Source organism: Ranitomeya variabilis, chromosome 1 (assembly GCF_051348905.1).
Source record: "Ranitomeya variabilis isolate aRanVar5 chromosome 1, aRanVar5.hap1, whole genome shotgun sequence".
In the NCBI taxonomy this organism is placed as follows: domain Eukaryota; kingdom Metazoa; phylum Chordata; class Amphibia; order Anura; family Dendrobatidae; genus Ranitomeya; species Ranitomeya variabilis.
Genome location: NC_135232.1, coordinates 1,023,016,508 through 1,023,036,089, shown reverse-complemented (window position 1 = coordinate 1,023,036,089; position 19,582 = coordinate 1,023,016,508). Strand labels below are relative to the sequence as shown.

Sequence of the window (19,582 nt, the reverse complement as noted above, 5' to 3'; positions counted from 1 at the left end):
ATTGTACATCTTTTGATATTACAGAAAAAAATTCTACACAGCTCAAATGTATTTTACATACACAAGAATCATTATCTTGAAGAGGACCACATGTGAAGTGATTGCATTGCAATGTTTTTGATTCTTCTCTTGGATTTTCCAGTAAACTAGATGAAAAACTTTTAGTCGAAGCATGAATGTTAACGTGATACATGAAGGTTTTAAGTTTATTAAGCTCAGACCGGAATTTTGCCATTTTGTCATTTCAGCATCTTTGGAAGCTACAGCATGGACATTATCCTGAGCACATCATTCAGTGTAAATGCGGATTCATTGAACAATCCCAATGATCCATTTTTGACTAATGGAAGAAAACTTTTCACCTTCTCTTTTTTTAACCCTTTGTTCTTAATAATAGGTAAGTACTAGTAAGATCTATTAAGATCCTACTATGACGGATTCACTGACTGTGTGGATCAGGGAAATGCAGTAGATATATTATATCTTGACTTCAGCAAAGCATTTCACAAAGTATGTCATACCATCCGAAATGAAAAAATGTCCAAGTATGGAATGCAAAAGGCAACTGTTAGGTGAATTCATAACTGCCTTAGTGATCAGAGCCAAGGAGTTGTCATAAATGGCTGCACATCCAGTTGGAAGAATGTCTCAAGTGGGGTACCACAGGGCTCTGTCCTGGCGTCAGTGTTTTTCAACATCTTTACCAATGAATTAGATGAAGAAATTGACGGTAAACTGATTAAATTAGCTGATAACACAAAGCAAGGAGGGATATCTAATAATAGAGAAGAGAGAGGATTCAAAAAGATCTAAACAAACTGGTGCTGTGGTAGGGCAAGAAAAATACAGAATGGGAAAATAGAGCTAAGCAACAGCCCATGTGAAAAAGACTTGAGCATACTAATAGATCACAGACTGAACATGAGTCAACAGTGTGATGCAGCAGCAAAACAGGCAAACACAGCTCTGGGTTGCATTAACAGAAGCATACAGTCTAGTTCACGTGAAGTAATTACTACTACTTCTACTCTTTGGTCAGACCTCATCTGGAATACTGTGCCTTATTCTGGGCACCACATTTAAAAAAATACATGAACAAACTGGAACAAGTTCAGAGAAGAGCTACCAGAATGGTGACTGGTCTGCATGCAATGTCCTATGAGGAATGGTTGGAGGATTTGACAATGTTTAGCTTGCAAAAGATTAGACTGGGGGAGACTTACTAGTAGGGTTGAGCGACTTTTACTTTTTTAGGATCGAGTCGGGTTTCGTGAAAAAAGTGGGCCAAATAAAGTTCAAAATTGGTAACAGGAGTAAAGAGGCAGCACTGCTTTGTTCAGTGGAGGAGAACACCAAAGAGCGGCAGACACTGTTAGTAGGGCCCAACCAAACTAGTAGGCCAAATGCAGTTTAAAATTTGTAAATATAGGCCGAAAGCCTGAAGATTGAAGCTCAGCTTTGTTCAGTGGAGGAGAACACCAAGGAGCGGCAGACACCGTTAGTAGGGCCCAACCAAACTAGTAGGCCAAATGCAGTTTAAAATTTGTAAATATAGGCTGAAAGCCTGAAGATTGAAGCTCAGCTTTGTTCAGTGGAGGAGAACACCGAGGAGCGGCAGACACCGTTAGTAGGGCCCAACCAAACTAGTAGGCCAAATGCAGTTTAAAATTTGTAAATACAGGCCGAAAGCCTGAAGATTGAAGCTCAGCTTTGTTAGGTGGAGGAGAACACCAAGGAGCGGCAGACACCGTTAGTAGGGCCCAACCAAACTAGTAGGCCAAATGCAGTTTAAAATTTGTAAATATAGGCCGAAAGCCTGAAGATTGAAGCTCAGCTTTGTTCAGTGGAGGAGAACACCAAGGAGCGGCAGACACCATTAGTAGGGCCCAACCAAACTATTAGCCTAAATGCAGTTTAATATTATAAATACAGGCCGAAAGCCTGAAGATAGAAGCTCAGGATAAAAAACCAGGAGAACACCAAGGAGCGGCAGACACCGTTAGTAGGCCCAACCAAACTAGTAGCCCCGATGCAGTTTTCAAATTCCTATAGGCTGAAAACCTGACAATTGAAGCTCAGCTTTGTTAGGTGGAGGAGAACACCAAGGAGCGGCAGACACCGTTAGTAGAGCCCAACCAAACTAGTAGGCCAAATGCAGTTTAAAATTTGTAAATATAGGCCGAAAGCCTGAAGATTGAAGCTCAGCTTTTTTCCTTGAGGACAACACCAAGGAGCGGCAGACACCATTAGTAGGGCCCAACCAAACTAGTAGCCTAAATGCAGTTTAATATTATAAATACAAGCCGAAAGCCTGAAGATAGAAGCTCAGGATAAAAAACCAGGAGAACACCAAGGAGCGTCAGACACCGTTAGTAGGCCCAACCAAACTAGTAGCCCCGATGCAGTTTTCAAATTCCTATAGGCTGAAAACCTGACAATTGAAGCTCAGCTTTTTTCAGAGGAGGACAGCTGTATTCAGTGGCGCAGACAGACACAGGTAGTAGGCCTTAACCAAAAAAGTTGGCTCAATGCAGTTTAAAAAAGGTTACGGGGTACAGGCAGCATTGGTGTGGTCAGCGGAGGACAATTGGAAGGAGTGGCGCAGACTTACTAGGCCTAAAATAAAAAAGTAGGCTCTATGCAGTTTTAAATAGGTTACAGGGGTACACAGGCAGCATTGGTTTGGTCAGCGGAGGATGATTGCAAGGAGGGACCGCAGACAGACTTACTAGGCCTAAAATAAAAAAGTTGGCTCTATGCAGTTTAAAATAGGTTACAGGGGTACACAGGCAGCATTGGTGTGGTCAGCGGAGGACGATTGCAAGGAGGGACCGCAGACAGACTTACTAGGCCTAAAATAAAAAAGTTGGCTCTATGCAGTTTAAAATAGGTTACAGGGGTACACAGGCAGCATTGGTTTGGTCAGCGGAGGACGATTGCAAGGAGGGACCGCAGACAGACTTACTAGGCCTAAAATAAAAAAGTTGGCTCTATGCAGTTTAAAATAGGTTACAGGGGTACACAGGCAGCATTGGTGTGGTCAGCGGAGGACGATTGCAAGGAGGGACCACAGACAGACTTACTAGGCCTAAAATAAAAAAGTTGGCTCTATGCAGATTAAAATAGGTTACAGGGGTACACAGGCAGCATTGGTGTGTTCAGCAGAGGACGATTGCAACGAGGGGCAGACCCAGTTAGTAGGGCCAAAAAAGTAATAGGCAAAATGCAGTTAAAAATAGGTTACAGGAGAACGCAGGCGGCCTAGCTTTGTTCAGTGGAGGACAACTGTAAGGAGTGTCTGACACAGTTAGTAGGCCAAAATAATAAAGTGAGGTTAATGTCTGGCAAAAAAAAAAATTCACAAATAAACAGGTGGCATACCTAGGTACAGGGGTAGGGCTACTCTGCTGACTTGCAGACTGTGGTAGTTGGCGCAAAGTATTAACTGGTGTAAATGTAGGACAGGGCCCCTGAATATTTTTACTAGCATCAATCATGCCAACAAATTGGTATTGGCAGTGCCATTGAAGGATTTAACAGCACAGACTAAACAGTGGTGGAGCAGTGAGAGGTAATTTTGCAAGTGGTAGAGCACTGTTTGAGCTGGGGGGGGAACACTCTCTCGTGGGCGGCGGTACTGGCCCAGGGCCCCTCATGTTACGACGGTGTGTCTGACGTTGGGTGTGCACCACCACCACCAGAGACACTTCATTGTACTATGAGGGACTCTGTGCCAGTGCCGTCGCCCAAAAGTGGGCACACCCACCTGTTCAGCCAAACGGCACTCGCACGGGTGCTTGCGCCAAGTGGTGACCACGGCCCCGTGGGGGGAGTCAGCCCATTTAGGGAGGTGTAAAAATGGCCTATGGTGGACATACAGCAGCTGCAAATGGAGAAATTGGAGCAGTCAGTAAGACGAGTCCAAAAGCAAGACCTTTTTACAGGAAAGCTAGGTGTCAGCAGGGAAAGGTGGGGCAAAATAATTAGAAATCCATAATTGGTTCATTTTAATGAAGGTTAGATCATCAACATTTTGGATAGCCAGACGAGTCCTTTTTTCGGTCAGTATTGAACCAGCAGCACTGAATACTCTTTCTGATAGCACACTAGCAGCTGGGCAAGCAAGCTCCTGTAATGCATATTCTGCCAATTCAGGCCAGGTGTCTATTTTAGATGCCCAGTAATCAAAGGGGAATGACGTGTGAGGGAGAACATCGATAAGGGAGGAAAAATAGTTTGTAACCATACTGGACAAATGTTGTCTCCTGTCACTTTGAATTGATGCTGCAATACCTGTCGTGTCTGCAGTCATTGCGAAATCACTCCACAACCTGGTCATAAAACCCCTCTGTCCAACGCCACTTCTGATTTGTGCACCTCTAACACCTCTGCCATGTTGCCCCCTGCAGCTCGTGTGAGAACCATCACCGCCGCTGTGTGCTGGGAATGCCTGAACCAAACGGTCTACAAGAGTTGCTTGTTTGGTAGCCAATATTTGCTCAAGGTTCTCATGTGGCATGATATTTTGCAATTTCCCTTTATAGCGTGGATCCAGGAGGCAGGCCAACCAGTAATCGTCATCGGTCATCATTTTGATAATGTGGGGGTCCCTTTTTAGGATACGCAAGGCATAATCCGCCATGTGGGACAATGTTCCAGGTGTCAATTCACTGCTTGTGCTGGGTTGAGGAGCACTTTCTGGCAAATCAACATCACTTGTCTCCCTCAAAAACCCTGTACCTGACCTTGCAACGCCACCACTTTCTATTGCCCCCTGAGAAGCTTCCTCCTCCCATAACTATTCATCCCCATCATCCTCCTCATCCTCCTCCTCTTCGTCTGCCACCTCGTCCAGGACACTTCCCTGAGCAGACAATGGCTGACTGTCATCAAGGCTTCCCTCGTCCTCGGCTGCAGACGCCTGCTCCTTTATGTGCGTCAAACTTTGCATCAGCAGATGCATTAGAGGGATGCTCATGCTTATGATGGCGTCGTCTGCACTAACCAGGCGTGTGCATTCCTCAAAACACTGAAGGACTTGACACAGGTCTTGTAGCTTCGACCACTGCACACCTGACAACTCCATGTCTGCCATCCAACTGCCTGCCCGTGTATGTGTATCCTCCCATAAATACATAACAGCACGCCTCTGTTCGCACAGCCTCTGAAGCATGTGCAGTGTGGAGTTCCACCTTGTTGCAACGTCAATTATTAGGCGGTGCTGGGGAAGCTGCAAAGATCGCTGATGGTTCTGCATACGGCTGGAGTGTACGGGCGACCGGCGGATGTGCGAGCAAAGTCTTCTCACCTTCAGGAGCAGGGCGGGTAACCCCGGATAACTTTTCAGGAAGCACTGCACCACCAGGTTCAAGGTGTGAGCCAGGCAAGGAATGTGTTTCAGTTTTGAAAGGGCTATGGCAGCCATAAAATCCCTTCCGTTATCACTGACTACCTTGCCTGCCTCAAGATGTACACTGCCCAGCCATGACTGAGTTTCTTGCTGCAAGAACTCAGACAGAACTTCCGCTGTGTGTCTGTTGTCGCCCAAACACTTCATTTCCAACACAGCCTGCTGACGCTTACCACTAGCTGTTCCATAATGGGACACCTCGTGTGCAACACTGGCAGCTGCGGATGGAGTGGTCGTGCGACTGTGGTCTGTGGACGAGCTCTCGCTTCTGCTGGAGGACGAGGAGGAGGGGTGGCGAACGCCTACTGCCAACTGTTTCCTAGACTGTGGGCTAGGCAGAACTGTCCCAATATGGCTGTCCCCTGTGGACCCTGCATCCACCACATTAACCCAGTGTGCCGTGATGGACACGTAACGTCCATGGCCATGCCTACTGGTCCATGCATCTGTTGTGAGGTGCACCTTTCTGCTGACTGATTGCCTCAGTGCATGGAGAATGCAGTCTTTGACATGCTGGTGGAGGGCTGGGATGGCTTTTCTTGCAAAGAAGTGTCGACTGGGTAGGTCATAGTGTGGCACTGCGTAGGCCATCAGGGCTTTGAAAGCTTCGCTTTCAACCAACCGGTAGGGCATCATCTCTAACGAGATTAGTCTAGCAATGTGGGCGTTCAAACCCTGTGTACGCGGATGAGAGGATGAGTACTTCCTTTTCCTAACAAGAGTCTCTTGTAGTGTGAGCTGGACTGAAGGGCTGCATATGGTTGAACTAGCGGGGGTGGTGGTGGACATGGCAGACTGAGAGAGGGTTGGTGATGGTATTCTTGCTGTTGGCCTACATATAGTGTTTCCTACCAAGAACCTGGTGATTCCCTGACTGCTTTGGCCTTGCGACGATACCTCCACATTTGCTGCAGGTGGTGTTGTAAACGGTGGGCTTACAGTGAGGGAAGGAATGTAGCGTTGCTGACTAGCTTCATTGTGAGCGGGTGCAACAACGTTATGGGACGTTTGGTAGTTAGTCCAGGCTTGCAAGTGCATGGTGGTTAAATGTCTACGCATGCAAGTTGTATTTAAATTTTTGACATTCTGACCTCTGCTAAAGGACCTTGAGCATTTCTTACAGATCACTTTGCACTGATCATTCGGGTCTTGGTTAAAAAATTGCCAGACTGCACTCTTCCTACTATCGTGAGTGAAAACCAAACCACCAAGGATATGAAGTCACCAGAAAATAAATGAACTTGGGAATAAGTTAGAAAATATGCCTTTATTTATAAGATTGGCAACAATTACATAAAAAAATTCATATATTGCATATTAAAATAAGAATTAAAAGCACATATAACTTTTATTCACACGGTCCAGGAAATATATCCTTAATTGCACACCCCCAGTGTATTAACTCCTTTTTAGGCCATGCATATCATAAAATATAAAAGGATAAAAAATAGTGTTGACCCCAAAAAAATATGAAAATTATATGCAAAATACAATCAAAGTTTATACCACTGTGCAAAAATTACAAAAAAAGTGCTTTAAAATATTGTGCAAATAGTGCAAAAAAAGTGCAAATTAGCAAGGGATTAAAGCAGCCCAAGAGTATAACCTACACACATGTGTGCCTGTCTGTGATCAGACCAAACGATACATAGCCATTTGCAAATAGTAGATAGCACGGCAGTATATGGAAAAAATAGATTTATATATACCTGGGGGTAAGAGAAACCTGGACCTGCGTGCGCCCGACACGCGTTTCGGATTTATGTCCTTCGTCAGGGGTAGTAAATGAACTCACAGAAGGGGATTTTATATTGTGGAGTGTAATGAACGCTGCGGCCCGAGTATCTGCGGCGCATGCGCAGACTGGAGGTCCGAGAGTTCCGGTCCCCGCGTCACATGACCGGCCGCACAGGAACGGAGTACCCGGCGTAGCCCAGGCAACATGGACGCGGGGAACCACAGCTCACAGACACAGGCTGGGCATGCGCACAACCAGGAGCGCAGTGTGCATTAGGACATAAGCATAGAAACAGAAAGACTATAGCAACTATGGGCTACTTTAATTCCATAAGTGCAAATATGGCACAAGTAAATCCATAAGGGGAATATATAAATACGAATAAATAATTTACCCAGAGTGCACATACAATACTTAAGTGAATAAATACAACAAAATTCATTCTAAAAAATATACAACAAATATGGGCTACTATGACTATATAAATATAACCAGATAAATCCATACGAGGAATATATAAAAAATAAATAATTAATTAATTAGTTTACCCACATTGCCCATATAATAGTAAAGTGAATATAAAAAAATTTATTTGGAATAATAAATATAGACTAAAAAGCTATAGCATCTGTTCCCATACATAGTATGTTTGCACACATAAAATACATAACCAATTATATTTGGACAAAATATAAAAAATAATTATTGAACAGTGAAAATTATGTCCTCCATAATTAAATACTTATAGGTATAATAATTACAGTTAATGTGGACAAAAATTATTATAATTTAATAAAAAATATATAATTTTTATTTTTTTCTTCTTAGTATTCATCGCTTGAAGAAGCTTGAAAGATACATCAGACTTCACAGTTCAATCAACCACTACGGCCGTCAACGTCCACAGTCCACAGTCCCACATGGTAAGTATGAACAAAACTAAGTTTAAAAGAATAAAAGGTTAAAATACAATAAAATGAAATAAAGCTATGGTATAAAATTCACGGTTTACAAAAAAGGTATAAAACTCAAATTCTCATTCAATCCTTTAGGTGACACGGTGTCAAGTGTCCATATCCATTTTGTCTCTTTTCTCGCCAGGGCCATACTTATCTCCCCACCTCTCTCGTTGCTCTTAATCATGTCTATACCTGTCACTTTTAACAATGATGCATCGCAGTCATGGTGTAGTTTGAAATGTTTAGGGATTGTTTTTAATAAGGATATCTCCTCCACCTCTTTAGCAGCAATAATTCCACGTACATGTTCCCTGGTACGTATCTTAAGCTGTCTGGTTGTCATTCCTATGTACACCAGGGAACAAGGACATACAGCATGATAAATCACAGCTTTAGAGGTACAGGTTATAGCCTGCTTGATTTTATATGTACTGGTACCATCATGGTTACAGAACGTATCAGTTCTTATAATATTTGGACAAGCGATACAATGGCCGCATGGTTTGCAGCCAGGTATGATTCTTGTATCTGTAAGAAAAGATGGAATTTCCGGATTATAAGAGTAATGACTCCTCACTAATTGGTCCTTCAAATTTCTGCATCTTCGGTAAGTAATATTAGGTGTTTCACCAATGTACTGCGAAAGGACGGGATCAGCCTTCAGGATTGCCCAGGATTTATTAATATAGGCCCTCATTAATTCATTCTGCCCATGGTATTGTGTAATATACCTTACTATTTTATCACGTTTTGGTGGTTTATTTTCATACAACGCCTGATGTCTAGTTATGTTCTTAGCACGATTGTATCCCTTTTTCACTGAGCGTTTACTGTACCCTCTTTCTAGAAACCTAGCCTTAAGATCCGATGCCTGCCTCTCAAAGTCAGCCTCATTTGTACATATCCTCCTTAGGCGCAAAAATTGGCCTATAGGGATTGATTTGATCATCGTTGGGGGATGTGATGATGAGGCATGTAACAAAGAATTTACTGCTGTTGACTTCCGGAAAATATCACTATATAGACAACCATTATCATCTCTGTGCACACCCACATCCAAGAATTCTATAAATTTCCTATCACATTTGTACGTCAAATGGATATTTAAAGAATTTTGATTTAATTGTTCCATGAAGGCCTGAAGTGATTCTATAGGCCCTTGCCAGATAAAAAATATGTCATCAATGAACCGCACCCAAATAGGGATGCGGTCCATTGATGACACTGGCTCGGTATGGAAGAGGTCCCTCTCCCACAGCCCCAGGAACAAATTAGCATATGAGGGCGCAAATGATGCGCCCATAGCTGTGCCCTGGAGCTGAAGGTAGAGGGCCCCTTTAAAAAGAAAAACATTTTTTTCTAGAGAAAATTTAAGCATATCAACTGTGAATTGTCTCATGGAAGTGGGTATATGTGAGGAGTCCAAAAAATATTTAGCTGCCCGTATACCATCACAGTGCCGGATGTTGGTATACAAACTCTCAACGTCACATGATACCAAAAGTGTGTCATCACCAACGTACAGGCCATCTATCTTTTTCAAGAATTCATTAGTGTCTTTAATGAATGAGGGTAGGTTCTCTACCAGAGGTTGTAGCTTGGAGTCTATGAATTTATTTATTTTCTCCAAATAATTACCACATCCCGATATTATAGGTCTACCAGGTGGAACTTTTTGACCTTTATGGACCTTTGGAAGTAAATAAAATGTAGATATGGCGGGTTCTGATACCTGTAGAGCTACATGTAAATCCTTATTAATGGTGCCTGTGTCTAGAGCATCTTTTAAAATGACCGAAAGTTCCGTTTTAAATTTTCCCAATGGATTGAAAGTCAATTTTTTGTAATACGTAGTATTCTTTAGCTGTCGAAATACTTCAGATTCATACATCTGTTTAGGCCAGATCACGACGTTGCCCCCCTTGTCAGCCGGTTTGATCACAACATCAGTAAGTTTTTCCAAATTTTTAAGGGCCATCTTTTCGGTCCTATCAAGATTCTCTATTGAAGGAAAACGTGGGATCTTATTAAATTCTTTACTCACGGTTTTGACAAATGTGTCAATAACCGGACATGCTGACAAGGGGGGAAACCTACGAGATCTTGGCCTAATAGATGAGGGGATCTTACCTCCTATGGTGTCATTATGCTCCTGAGCCAGTTCTTCCAGAGTCTCTAGTGTCTCCTGCTCCGCCTCTGTTGGAAATAATTGCAATAATTCTTCGTTATGAAAATATTTTTTAAACATTAATTTCCTGGCGAATAAATGAAGGTCTTTGATAGCTGTAAACTTATCAAACTGTGCCGTGGGGCAGAATGTAAGACCTTTCTTTAAAACATTTATTTCAATTTCAGACAGATTATGATTACTCAAATTGATCACCTTTAAACTATTTTCCGGAGTTAATCTGTAGTTCCGTTTTGCTGGAACATATCTCGGCTCACGCTTGCGTTTGGGAGTCGAGACAGTTGATGCCAGAGTGGAAACAGAGGCGGATGAGGAGACACCGGACACATCCACTAGGGCTTGATTAGATGAAGTTGAATGAGTCCTATTACGTGTGTAGTCATCTAATTGGTTCTTGCGCCACCTGTATACTTTTCCACTGGAGAAATCCTTTTGGTCTCTAACCAATTTATTTCTCTGATTGGTTTGAATATCTTTTATCCATTGATCCATTTGTTTCTCCAGCAGGTTATCCATAGATGATAATTGTTCAGATGTCAGGCAATTCTTAGCACTAGTGTATATATCGTCCAGGGATTTATCAATAGTTACTAAATTATTAGAATTGTATTTCACCAATAATTCCATCAATTGTCTTGAGGCAGTGTTACATACCTCCTCCCAATTTTTTACAAATTCCTCGTCTGTGACGGGAAAAGCAGGGGTTACATGTATTCTTAGTCCCCTAGGGATTAATTGATGTTGGATATAATTCTCTAAAAACGCCTTACTCCACCAAACCCGAGTTCTTTTATAGGTTAAATTTTTTATTGTCTTAAAAAATTCATCAAATTGTAAACCGTCAGTAACAACCATATTCGTGTTGCCTTTAGAAAATACTGCATTGATCTGTCCCTGCCATGATAATTCTCTGGTTTTGAAATCCATATCCGGATGGTAGGAGGAAGCCTGTGCAGAACACAGTAATATATAATTATTAAACACAGACTGCCCAAAGTGATCCACAGAATTAAATAAATCTAGAGAATATTCTCAATACAAATATGCCCGTGGTCAGGGTGTACTGTGAAATATTACCAGTGGAAACCACTGTAATAAAAGAGTGAAAACCAAACCACCAAGGATATGAAGTCACCAGAAAATAAATGAACTTGGGAATAAGTTAGAAAATATGCCTTTATTTATAAGATTGGCAACAATTACATAAAAAAATTCATATATTGTATATTAAAATAAGAATTAAAAGCACATATAACTTTTATTCACACGGTCCAGGAAATATATCCTTAATTGCACACCCCCAGTGTATTAACTCCTTTTTAGGCCATGCATATCCTAAAGTATAAAAGGATAAAAAATAGTGTTGACCCCAAAAAAATATGAAAATTATATGCAAAATACAATCAAAGTTTATAACACTGTGCAAAAATTACAAAAAAAGTGCTTTAAAATATTGTGCAAATAGTGCAAAAAAAGTGCAAATTAGCAAGGGATTAAAGCAGCCCAAGAGTATAACCTACACACATGTGTGCCTGTCTGTGATCAGACCAAACGATACATAGCCATTTGCAAATAGTAGATAGCACGGCAGTATATGGAAAAAATAGATTTATATATACCTGGGGGTAAGAGAAACCTGGACCTGCGTGCGCCCGACGCGCGTTTCGGATTTATGTCCTTCGTCAGGGGTAGTAAATGAACTCACAGAAGGGGATTTTATATTGTGGAGTGTAATGAACGCTGCGGCCCGAGTATCTGCGGCGCATGCGCAGACTGGAGGTCCGAGAGTTCCGGTCCCCGCGTCACATGACCGGCCGCACAGGAACGGAGTACCCGGCGTAGCCCAGGCAACATGGACGCGGGGAACCACAGCTCACAGACACAGGCTGGGCATGCGCACAACCAGGAGCGCAGTGTGCATTAGGACATAAGCATAGAAACAGAAAGACTATAGCAACTATGGGCTACTTTAATTCCATAAGTGCAAATATGGCACAAGTAAATCCATAAGGGGAATATATAAATACAAATAAATAATTTACCCAGAGTGCACATACAATACTTAAGTGAATAAATACAACAAAATTCATTCTAAAAAATATACAACAAATATGGGCTACTATGACTATATAAATATAACCAGATAAATCCATACGAGGAATATATAAAAAATAAATAATTAATTAATTAGTTTACCCACATTGCCCATATAATAGTAAAGTGAATATAAAAAAATTTATTTGGAATAATAAATATAGACTAAAAAGCTATAGCATCTGTTCCCAAACTCGGGTTTGGTGGAGTAAGGCGTTTTTAGAGAATTATATCCAACATCAATTAATCCCTAGGGGACTAAGAATACATGTAACCCCTGCTTTTCCCGTCACAGACGAGGAATTTGTAAAAAATTGGGAGGAGGTATGTAACACTGCCTCAAGACAATTGATGGAATTATTGGTGAAATACAATTCTAATAATTTAGTAACTATTGATAAATCCCTGGACGATATATACACTAGTGCTAAGAATTGCCTGACATCTGAACAATTATCATCTATGGATAACCTGCTGGAGAAACAAATGGATCAATGGATAAAAGATATTCAAACCAATCAGAGAAATAAATTGGTTAGAGACCAAAAGGATTTCTCCAGTGGAAAAGTATACAGGTGGCGCAAGAACCAATTAGATGACAACACACGTAATAGGACTCATTCAACTTCATCTAATCAAGCCCTAGTGGATGTGTCCGGTGTCTCCTCATCCGCCTCTGTTTCCACTCTGGCATCAACTGTCTCGACTCCCAAATGCAAGCGTGAGCCGAGATATGTTCCAGCAAAACGGAACTACAGATTAACTCCGGAAAATAGTTTAACCCCTTCATGACCTTGCCGTTTTTTGCAATTCTGACCAGTGTCCCTTTATGAGGTAATAACTCAGGAACGCTTCAACGGATCCTAGCGATTCTGAGATTGTTTTTTCGTGACATATTGGGCTTCATGTTAGTGGTAAATTTAGGTCGATAATTTCTGAGTTTATTTGTGAAAAAAACGGAAATTTGGCAAAAAGTTTGAAAATTTCGCAATTTTCACATTTTGAATTTTTATTCTGTTAAACCAGAGAGTTATGTGACACAAAATAGTTAATAAATAACATTTCCCACATGTCTACTTTACATCAGCACAATTTTGGAAACAAATTTTTTTTTTGCTAGGAAGTTATAAGGGTTAAAATTTGACCAGTGATTTCTCATTTTTACAACAAAATTTACAAAACCATTTTTTTTAGGGACCACCTCACATTTGAAGTCAGTTTGAGGGTTCTAAAATATGGCTGAAAATACCCAAAAGTGACACCATTCTAAAAACTGCACCCCTCAAGGTGCTCAAAACCACATTCAAGAAGTTTATTAACCCTTCAGGTGTTTCACAGCAGCAGAAGCAACATGGAAGTAAAAAATGAACATTTAACTTTTTAGTCACAAAAATGATCTTTTAGCAACAATTTTTTATTTTCCCAAGGGTAAAAGGAGAAACTGGACCACGAACGTTGTTGTCCAATTTGTCCTGAGTACGCTGATACCTCATATGTGGGGGTAAACCACTGTTTGGGCGCACGGCAGGGCTCGGAAGGGAAGGAGCGCCATTTGACTATTTGAATGAAAAATTGGCTCCAATCTTTAGCGGACACCATGTCGCATTTGGAGAGCCCCCGTGTGCCTAAACATTGGAGCTCCCCCACAAGTGACCACATTTTGGAAACTAGACCCCCCAAGGAACTTATCTAGAAACATAGTGAGCACTTTAAACCCCCAGGTGCTTCACAAATTGATCCGTAAAAATGAAAAAGTACTTTTTTTTCACAAAAAAATTATTTTAGCCTCAATTTTTTCATTTTCACATGGGCAACAGGATAAAATGGATCCTAAATTTTGTTGGGCAATTTCTCCTGAGTACACCAATACCTCACATGTGGGGGTAAACCACTGTTTGGGCACATGGTAAGGCTCAGAAGGGAAGGAGCGCCATTTGACTTTTTGAATGAAAAATTATCTCCATCGTTAGCGGACACCATGTCGCGTTTGGAAAGCCCCTGTGTGCCTAAACATTGGAGCTCCTCCACAAGTGACCCCATTTTGGAAACTAGACCCCCCAAGGAACTCATCTAGAGGCATAGTGAGCACTTTAAACCCCCAGGTGCTTCACAAATTGATCCGCAAAAATGAAAAAGTACTTTTTTTTCACACAAAATTTCTTTTAGCCTCAATTCTTTCATTTTCACATGGGCAACAGGATAAAATGGATCCTAAAATTTGTTGGGCAATTTCTCCTGAGTATGCCGATACCTCATATGTGGGGGTAAACCACTGTTTGGGTGCACGGCAAGGCTCGGAAGGGGAGGCGTGCCATTTGACTTTTTGAATGGAAAATTAGCTCCAATCGTTAGCGGACACCATGTCGCGTTTGGAGAGCCCCTGTGTGCCTAAACATTGGAGCTCCCCTACAAGTGACCCCATTTTGGAAACTAGACCCCCCAAGGAACTTATCTAGATGCATAGTGAGCACTTATAACCCCCAGGTGCTTCACAGAAGTTTATAACGCAGAGCCGTGAAAATAAAAAAATAATTTTTCTTTCCTCAAAAATGATTTTTAGCCCAGAATTTTTTATTTTCCCAAGGGTAATAGGAGAAATTGGACCCCAAATGTTGTTGTCCAGTTTGTCCTGAGTACGATGATACCCCATATGTGGGGGTAAACCACTGTTTGGGCGCACGGCAGGGCTCGGAAGGGAAGGCACGCCATTTGGCTTTTTGAATGGAAAATTAGCTCCAATCATTAGCGGACACCATGTCGCGTTTGGAGAGCCCCTGTGTGCCTAAACATTGGAGCTCCCGCACAAGTGACCCCATTTTGGAAACTAGACCTCCCAAGGAACTAATCTAGATGTGTGGTGAGCACTTTGAACCCCCAAGTGCTTCACAGAAGTTTATAACGCAGAGCCATGAAAATAAAAAATAATTTTTCTTTTCTCAAAAATGATTTTTTAGCCCACAATTTTTTATTTTCCCAAGGGTAACAGGAGAAATTGGACCCCAAAAGTTGTTGTCCAGTTTCTCCTGAGTACGCTGATGCCCCATATGTGGGGGTAAACCACTGTTTTGGCACACGTCGGGGTTCGGAAGGGAAGTAGTGACGTTTTGAAATGCAGACTTTGATGGAATGCTCTGCGGGCGTCAGGTTGCGTTTGCAGAGCCCCTGATGTGCCTAAACAGTAGGAACTCCCCACAATTGACTCCATTTTGGAAACTAGACCCCCAAGGGAACTTATCTAGATGTGTAGTGAGCACTTTGAACCCCCAAGTGCTTCACAGAAGTTTATAACGCAGAGCCGTGAAAATAAAAAATGTGTTTCCTTTCCTCAAAAATATTTTTTTAGCCCAGAATTTTTTTATTTTTGCAAGGGTAACAGGAGAAATTGGACCCCAAAAGTTGTTGTCCAGTTTCTCCTGAGTACGCTGATACCCCATATGTGGGGGTAAACCACTGTTTGGGCACATGCCGGGGCTCGGAAGGGAAGTAGTGACGTTTTGGAATGCAGACTTTGATGGAATGGTCTGCGGGCATCAGGTTACGTTTGCAGAGCCCCTGATATGCCTAAACAGTAGAAACCCCCCACAAGTGACCCCATTTTGGAAACTAGACCCCCCAAGGAACTTATCTAGATGTGTGGTGAGCACGTTCAACCTCCAAGTGCTTCACAGAAGTTTACAACGCAGAGCCGTGAAAATAAAAAATCATTTTTCTTTCCTCAAAAAAGATGTTTTAGCAAGCAATTTTTTATTTTCACAAGGGTAACAGGAGAATTTGGACCCCAATATTTGTTGCCCAGTTTGTTGTGAGTACGCTGATACCCCATATGTGGGGGTAAACCACTGTTTGGGCACACGTCAGGGCTCGGAAGGGAAGTAGTGACATTTGAAATGCAGACTTTGATGGAATGGTCTGCGGGCGTCACATTGCATTTGCAGAGCCCCTGATGTGCCTAAACAGTAGAAACACCCCACAAGTGACCCCATTTTGGAAACTAGACCCCCGAAGGAACTTATCTAGATGTGTGGTGAGCACTTTCAACCCCCAAGTGCTTCACAGAAGTTTATAACAAAGAGCCGTGAAAATAAAAAATAATTGTTCTTTCCTCAAAAATTATGTTTTAGCAAGTAATTTTTTATTTTTGCAAGGGTAACAGGAGAAATTGGACCCCAACAGTTGTTGCCCAGTTTGTCCTGAGTACGCTGGTACCCCAAATGTGGGGGTAAACCACTGTTTGGGCGCACGTCGGGGCTTGGAAGGGCGGGAGCACCATTTGACTTTTTGAACGCAAGATTGGCTGGAATCAATGGTGGCGCCATGTTGCGTTTGGAGACCCCTGATGTGCCTAAACAGTGGAAACCCCTCAATTCTAACTTCAACACTAACCCCAACACACCCCTAATCCTAATCCCAACTGTAGCCATAACCCTAATCACAACCCTAACCCCAACACACCCCTAACCACAACCCTAACCGCAACACAACCGTAACCCTAATTCCAACCCTAATCCTAACCCTAATCCCAACCGTAACCCTAATCCCAACCCTAACCACAACTGTAACCCCAACACACCCCTAACCCTATCCGTAACCCTAACCACAAGCCTAATCTTAACCCTATTTCAAACCCTAGCCCTAATTCCAACCCTAACTCTAATTCCAACCCTAACCCTAAGGCTATGTGCCCACGTTGCGGATTCGTGTGAGATTTTTCCGCACGATTTTTGAAAAATCTGCAGGTAAAAGGCACTGCGTTTTGCCTGCGGATTTACAGCAGATTTCCAGTGTTTTTTTGTGCGGATTTCACCTGCGGATTCCTATTGAGGAACAGGTGTAAAACGCTGCGGAATCCGCACAAAGAATTGACATGCTGCGGAAAATACAATGCAGCGTTTCTGCACGGAATTTTCCGCACCATGGGCACAGCGGATTTGGTTTTCCTTAGGTGTACATGGTACTGTAAACCTGATGGAAAACTGCTTCGAATTCGCAGCGGCCAATCCGCTGCGGATCCGCGGCCAATCCGCTGCCAATCCGCTGCAGATCCGCGGCCAATCCGCTGCGGATACGCTGCCGATCCGCTGCGGATCCGCGGCCGATCCGCTGCGGATCCGCGGCCGATCCGCGGCCGATCCGCGGCCGATCCGCTGCCGATCCGCGGCCGATCCGCTGCCGATCCGCGGCCGATCCGCTGCGGATCCGCGGCCGATCCGCTGCGGATCCGCTGCCGATCCGCGGCCGATCCGCTGCCGATCCGCTGCGGATCCGCTGCGGATCCGCGGCCGATCCGCTCTGTGTGCACATGCCATAACCCTACCCCTAACCCTAACCCTACCCGTAACCCTAACCCTACCCCTAACCCTACCCCTAGTTCTAACCCTAGTTCTAACCCTAACCCTAGTGGAAAAAGAAAAAAAAATATTTTCTTTATTTTATTATTGTCCCTACCTATGGGGGTGATAAAGGGGGGGGTTTATTTATTATTTTTTTATTTTGATCGCTGTGGTAGAGCCTACCACAGCGATCAAAATGTACTTGTAACGAATCTGCCAGCCGGCAGATTCTTTGGGCGCACTGAGCATGCGCCCGCCATCTTGGAAGATGGCGGCGCCCAGGGAGAAGACGGACCGACTTTGGGAGGATCGGTAAGTATGAGGGGATGGTGGGGGGGTGGATCGGAGCACAGGGGGGGGGGATCGGAGGACGGGGGGAGCGGACAGGAGCACGGGGGAGCGGACAGGAGCACGGGGGAGCGAACAGGGGGACGGAGGGGGGTACCGGACAGAACGGAGGACTGGGGAGGAGATCGGGGGCGGTGGGGGGGCCAGAACATGATTTCCAGCCATGGCAGATGCTATTGCAGCATCGGCCATGGCTGGATTGCAATATTTCACCATTTTCATAGGTGAAATATTGCAAATTGCTCTGATTGGCTGTTGCACTTTCAACAGCCAATCAGAGCGATCGTAGCCACGTGGGGGCAAAGCCACCCCCCCTAGGCTGAAGTACAACTCCCCCTCTCCCTGCAGATCGGGTAAAATAGGAATTAACCCTTTCACCCGATCTGCAGGGATGCGATCATTCCATGACGCCACATAGGCGTCATGGGTCGGGAAGGGGTTAAAGGTGATCAATTTGAGTAATCATAATCTGTCTGAAAATGAAATAAATGTTTTAAAGAAAGGTCTTACATTCTGCCCCACGGCACAGTTTGATAAGTTTACAGCTATCAAAGACCTTCATTTATTCGCCAGGAAATTAATGTTTAAAAAATATTTTCATAACGAAGAATTATTGCAATTATTTCCAACAGAGGCGGAGCAGGAGACACTAGAGACTCTGGAAGAACTGGCTCAGGAGCATAATGACACCATAGGAGGTAAGATCCCCTCATCTATTAGGCCAAGATCTCGTAGGTTTCCCCCCTTGTCAGCATGTCCGGTTATTGACACATTTGTCAAAACCGTGAGTAAAGAATTTAATAAGATCCCACGTTTTCCTTCAATAGAGAATCTTGATAGGACCGAAAAGATGGCCCTTAAAAATTTGGAAAAACTTACTGATGTTGTGATCAAACCGGCTGACAAGGGGGGCAACGTCGTGATCTGGCCTAAACAGATGTATGAATCTGAAGTATTTCGACAGCTAAAGAATACTACGTATTACAAAAAATTGACTTTCAATCCATTGGGAAAATTTAAAACGGAACTTTCGGTCATTTTAAAAGATGCTCTAGACACAGGCACCATTAATAAGGATTTACATGTAGCTCTACAGGTATCAGAACCCGCCATATCTACATTTTATTTACTTCCAAAGGTCCATAAAGGTCAAAAAGTTCCACCTGGTAGACCTATAATATCGGGATGTGGTAATTATTTGGAGAAAATAAATAAATTCATAGACTCCAAGCTACAACCTCTGGTAGAGAACCTACCCTCATTCATTAAAGACATGATGAATAATGAATTCTTGAAAAAGATAGATGGCCTGTACGTTGGTGATGACACACTTTTGGTATCATGTGACGTTGAGAGTTTGTATACCAACATCCGGCACTGTGATGGTATACGGGCAGCTAAATATTTTTTGGACTCCTCACATATACCCACTTCCATGAGACAATTCACAGTTGATATGCTTAAATTTTCTCTAGAAAAAAATGTTTTTCTTTTTAAAGGGGCCCTCTACCTTCA

General features: G+C 42.9%; 1 protein-coding gene across 1 annotated transcript in view; it reads left to right on the top strand.

The window, feature by feature from the left end:
* The window catches only part of LOC143793009 (cytochrome P450 3A24-like), a 186,093-nt gene that overhangs the window by 48,657 nt on the left and 117,854 nt on the right, over nucleotides 1–19,582 (top strand). The window contains exon 7 of the mRNA XM_077279562.1: nucleotides 249–397. Coding sequence (XP_077135677.1) covers nucleotides 249–397 — 149 coding nt within the window. The remainder of the gene's footprint in view (nucleotides 1–248; nucleotides 398–19,582) is intronic.